The sequence below is a fragment of the Belonocnema kinseyi genome, chromosome 7 (genome assembly GCF_010883055.1).
Source record: "Belonocnema kinseyi isolate 2016_QV_RU_SX_M_011 chromosome 7, B_treatae_v1, whole genome shotgun sequence".
NCBI lineage: Eukaryota > Metazoa > Arthropoda > Insecta > Hymenoptera > Cynipidae > Belonocnema > Belonocnema kinseyi.
This window is the reverse complement of record NC_046663.1, coordinates 53808621-53814213: the sequence shown is the minus strand read 5'-3', so window position 1 is coordinate 53814213 and position 5593 is coordinate 53808621. Positions and strand designations below refer to the sequence as shown.

General features: G+C 28.3%; 1 protein-coding gene across 6 annotated transcripts in view; it reads left to right on the top strand.

The window, feature by feature from the left end:
- The window catches only part of LOC117177435 (calcyphosin-like protein), an 87533-nt gene that overhangs the window by 67828 nt on the left and 14112 nt on the right, over positions 1-5593 (top strand). For 2 of the 6 annotated variants that reach the window (XM_033368116.1, XM_033368113.1), the window contains exon 1: positions 323-474. The exons of 1 other annotated variant lie outside the window; for it this stretch is intronic. Coding sequence is in view for 2 of the 5 variants with exons in the window: in XM_033368110.1 (XP_033224001.1) it covers positions 756-796 (41 nt within the window). In the remaining 3 variants the exon portion in view is untranslated. Of the gene's footprint in view, positions 1-322; positions 475-753; positions 797-823; positions 958-5593 lie in introns of those variants that run through there. 3 more of the 6 variants (XM_033368110.1, XM_033368112.1, XM_033368114.1) reach the window with 3 other exon arrangements.

The window sequence follows — 5593 nt, the reverse complement described above, 5'->3', positions numbered from 1 at the left end:
CATATATTGTTGTCGCTCTTAGGATTATTGGGTTATTTTTTTTAAAATTACGAAAATTTTAAATTGTTTAGAAAATGCATTCTGAGAAAAGTGCATGTATTTTATTATTTTGTTTTTCTATTGAAAAACGAGTGTTGTGACAGATTAGTCGTTATGGATACCATATAGCACCTTTGGCTTGTGTAGACTGTTAGAAGAACACACCTCTTTTTTGTCTGTGTGACAGTAAGCACACTAACACTCTCTCTCAATTGGAAACACATATAAATATGTGATATACAGGATATATCCATGCGTGTAAAGAACCCTCAAGTTGTCATTTACCTTCCGGTCTTCATCAGAGCATTACTTTTTTTTAACGAAGATCCCTCCATCGAGATTTCCTTTTTAGTTTATTAAATAAAAATTATTTAAAAATTATTTTAACTTAGTGTTTTATAGAATTGTTATCATACTGTTGCGCAGGAAGTTAAGGTAAGATAAAATAAAGAATCATTTTTAAAAACGTATTTTTAAAATTTGCAAAAATAAAATAAACGAATGGTGAATTTTTAAGTAAAGAAAAATTTACAGAAATAACTTTTCTTTCTTTATTCCTTTTTTCTTTCATTATTTTCTCATATGATTTTGAATAATAATTTTCTCAAACCCCTAAATGGTAAAATCACTTGTTGCTTGATTTGGTTGACCAAAAAGTAGAAAAACATAATTTATGTATATTATATTTAGAAAATAATTCTGTAATTATTTCAGCCATGTTTCAAACTCATTATCAAATTTGGAGAAATAAATATGGGTACGTCTTTCTCAAAAAAGGCCCCTTTACCATTTAGGGGCAGTTGTTTCCAAATAATGTTCTATTTTGTCGATACAATTTTTTTAAATGTTTCATGACATGCATTCTCTTCAAAATTTTATGCATGCATGGCTTGTCCTGTTCGATCGGCTAATTTCGAGGTTTGTATAATTCCGTGATCACATTTTATTTTCTATTTCACATTAATACTTATGATCAATTTTCACTCGACACATTTGTGATACATATTTTTATTGTGGCATGCATGCTTTCTACGAAGATAATAGAAATATTTAGTTTTTTATACTCTTTAGTTTTAAAAGAAAAACAATAATCAAGGTCAATATTGAACTAAATAATAGAAAATTATTGACATACAAATTTCTCTAATTTGTTGAAAAAATCGATCGGTTAAAAAAATACTATCTAGTGTGATAACTACTTATAAAATAGATTTCTATTAATAGAAATTCAAGCTGCGGGTTAGCAACAAAATTTCTCTCATTTACTGAGAATACCTTGGATAATACAGAAAATAAAATATGTACCTATAAAGACATTGTCTTTAATGATTAAGCGGTAGTGTCTTCTTTGAGGTCAAGTTACTTATAGCCAAATTAGAAAAGTTTTAAATAATGTACGAAGCCATATAAGAGAACATTAATGACCTCGAAAGTGAATAAGAAGACTTATCTTCTAAACTATAGTAAATAGCGTAATTCTTTAAAAAAGTTTTCGGATTAAGATACATTTTTATCTCATTTAGAGTATTTAAAAGTAATTATTACGCAGAATTAGAACAGGGAATAAACGAGCAAAAATATTAATCAGATAAATTTGTCTGAAAGCTTTTGGGTGACAATTTGCGAGCCACACCCAAGACACTCCTTTTTCCTTTTTGACTCCGAGAAAATAAGTACCGAGCAAATTTGCAAAACATAACAAAATAGTTTTTGATACCTTGTTTAGGAAATAATGCTTAATTTGAATAATTTTTCAAACATGGAAATTCCTGATTAAAATAATTGGAGAAACTCGTTAATATGATGGAAGAATTTTTTGATGAAATAAAAGAAAAAGAATAAAAAAAAAAACAGAAAATAAACTTTAAATCGATTTGCAATGAAAGATTCGCTGCAACAAAAATTAACTTTACAGGATAAACTTTAACCAAATATCAGTTAAACTTTCCTTTGTTTTTCCATGACAACACATGTGTTTTGAAAAACACGAAGTTGCCTGAATAAAACTTTATCCCTCTAAAAAATTACTTGTAACAAATATTATCATTACGTTATTCTGTGAAGGTGATGTATTACAACTGTAATGTAGGTCAATATTTTATTGAAATAAAAGGACCTTGGGTGAAGATATGACGATAATTAACATATCTTTCTACATGCTGTAAAGTTTTCGCCTATTAATTCATGACTATACAAAAATGCAGACAGTAATATGTTAATACTCAATTTACAAATAAAATAAATGCGAAAATTTATTAAAAAGTTGCTTCTTTGGTAAAATAAGAATCAATTAATAATAATAATCTTCGAAGTAATTCATTAACTTTATTAGCACTAACTTTTTGCCTGTTTCATTTGTTGATTTTTTTAACCATGCAGTTTGACAGTTTATTAGCCATTTAAAATTCGAAGCAGTGTTAAGAAAGTTCCTTAAAAAAAGAAAAGAGTTACAGATACAATTCCTATTTTTATGAAACCCGTGTTACATATGTAAAAGGTGATAAAAGTTTCTATAATATTAATCAATGCTCTCATGTTGACTGTTCACAATTGAAGAAATTTTTACAGCAAAACTATTGAAAAAAGGCATCAAAATTGTATCGTTTTCTATTATACACATTCCATATTGAAGAGTCTTTAATTGTAAATATTCAAAATTGAAGAACTTTGAATTGTGAATCTTGAGAATTGTTTTTAATTTTTGAAATTTAAAATAAAAAATTATGCAAGTTTTAAATTTTACAATTTAACATGCTGTAATTTTTATGATTTTCAACCTATATTTCTTCAATTTGAAAGGTTTAGGATTGATCACTTGACGTTTTATATTCTAAATCATCCAAATTTAAGAATTAAATAGAACTTTGGAACTTCAAACTTTAAAATTAAACTTTTTTTTTAAATTTTGACCATTTACAGTTAAAAGTTCTGTAATGTTGATTAAACATTCTTATTTATACTTTTTTTTTAATTGAACCGTTATCAGTCCTAACTCTTGAGAATTATAGAACTTTGAACTTTAAATCTTTAAAATTAAAGGGTTTGTAATATTTATAATTTACAATTAGAAACTATGCGTGTTTCAAGTTTTGTCATTATAAATTCCTTAATGTTGATGCTTTTTATTAGGAATTTCTTCAATTTGGAAAATTTAGAATTGAAAACTTGACTTTTGATCTTCCAAATAATCAAAATTGAGGAATTTTTGTTCATGCATTTTTTAAATTTAAGAGTTATCAATTGTAAATTTTCAAAATAATTGACATATAAACAAAATTTCAATTTTGTAACTCTTCATAATTGCAGAACCTTGAATTGTAAATCTTCAAAATTGAAGAGATTTAAATTTTAATAATTTCAATGAAACATTACAAAATATTTAAGTTTCACTATGCAAAATTATGGAAATTTGACTATTTAAAATTGAAATTTCTTCAGTTTGAAACATTTAGAGTTGAAATCTTGATTTTTATTCTTGACACTTATCAAAATTTAGGAATTTTTATTTTTGCTGTTTTAATATTGAAGTTTTTAAATAATAAGTCTTCGTGAATAGTCCTTTGAATTGCTAATATTTACATTCGAAAGTTCTCTAATTTGGAATATTTAGAATTGAAAACTCGACTTTTAATATTAAAAATTTGCGAAAATTGTTGTATATGAATCTTTAAAATTGAAAAAAATTCAATTGTAAATCTTCAAAATTAAACTGTTCAAGAAAAAAAAACTTTCAAAATTACACACCTTCAAAATATAAATTTTAAGTATTAAATATTTTGCAATTCTATATTTTCGAAATTCAAGATTTTCAATTTTGCAACTCTTCAATATGGCATACCATTGAATTGTAGAGGTTCGATAGTAGTAAGTGTGATACGAAATTACAAATATGGACTTTAATAACCCGTGTGGAAATAACCTGGGTTAGCCCTGGTACAACAAGGTTTCTGGTCGGGGACTGACCGGGCTATGTTTTTTTTAAAAGCCTAGCCATGCGCTGGACGGAGACTCACTAGGCAAAATTTATGTCAAAACTCCAGTCGAGGGCTGACTGTGCTCTGATCGGACAAAGCTTATGATCGAATGCTCAGACGGTAGCTGGCCTATCGCTGACTGGCAATAATGAAATTGTTAAAGTTTGTTTATAACTTAATTACAAGAAATTACAAATGTTCCGAAAAAATTACATTTTATATCAATATTAAACGTTTTAAAATAGTAGAAATTTTCAACGTTCACGATTGAAATTCTGAGTCCCGACGTTGAAAATTTTAAATGTTCATAAAAAATTACATTTTCTATCATTGTAAAAAATTGTAAAATAGTCTAAAATGGGAAAAAACAAAATATCACGCAAAGAAAAATTGTAATCGATGTAAAGCATATATTTAAAAAGAATTTTACTGATATTCCTGTTAAAAGTTTGTGTATTTTATATTTACATAACGCCGCATAATAATAAATAATTAGAAAAAAAGTACTGAAAAGTTGGTACTTTAACTTTTCTGAACCGTAGCTTATGATAGCTTATGAGGATGGCTTTTTCAACGAGTATCAACTTGTCGGTTTAGCGCAGTGGTTAGCACTCCCGACTGCTAGGCGTTAGATTTAGGTATAGATATATGTAGGTTCGACACCCCGTAGCGTTAGAAATTTTATTTTTAATATATAATGTTTAAAAATATAATATATGTATTTACTGTAAACAGGACTATTAATATTTAAAGTTAAAAATACTCGCAATCATTTAATATTTATTTTTAAAATCTTTTTTGCGTCTCAAAGACTTCGTAAAAATAGTTAATGTTGCCTGTGTGCTGGGCGTGTGGAATTTTATATATTAATATGTGCCAATTCTACAGTAAACAAGAATCAAATTGATCCCCTAACTCAGTGACAGATGCTCTTCATACAATTGAAACACGAATTATTTAAATATAGTAAAGCAGCAATTAATCTTGTCCAGACCACGGTCGAAATCCCCGACCAGCTCCCGGCCAGTTCCGGCCAGCTCCCGACTAGCTCCCGACCATGCTCCATAGCCGGACGCTGGCCAGCGCAGCGTGATGATGCTGGTCGGATTCCGACCAGAGACCCCAGCCAGCTCCCGACTTAAAGCCGGGCTCTCCAGCCGTAGCCTGACCAGCCTCCGACTTAAATTTCCACCCGGGACGATTTTAGGGTTTTCGTCATTACGGATTAATATGATATGTGAAAAAAACTCAGTAAAATCTAAATCTTACAAGAATATGTTTTCGTAACTATAAATTAACCATTAACTTCTCCTTAAAATAAATGCTTTCTTCCAATTTTCTGACATTTATAAGAATAATAATGACTATAAGGGTCATTGTTTAATTTTAAATAAAGCTTCAGTGCTATTTAAAAATGTACCTATTTTAAATTGTATCATTTGTAAATTTATTTCTCTGTAGAAATGTATACATTAAAATCTTATTTTATAAATATTATTTACACCAAACTCTCGCTTTCAGTCACCCCGTTCTCAGTCTTCCTGGAGTTGCTCGCTCCCGCAGTTTCTCAGAATAGCAAG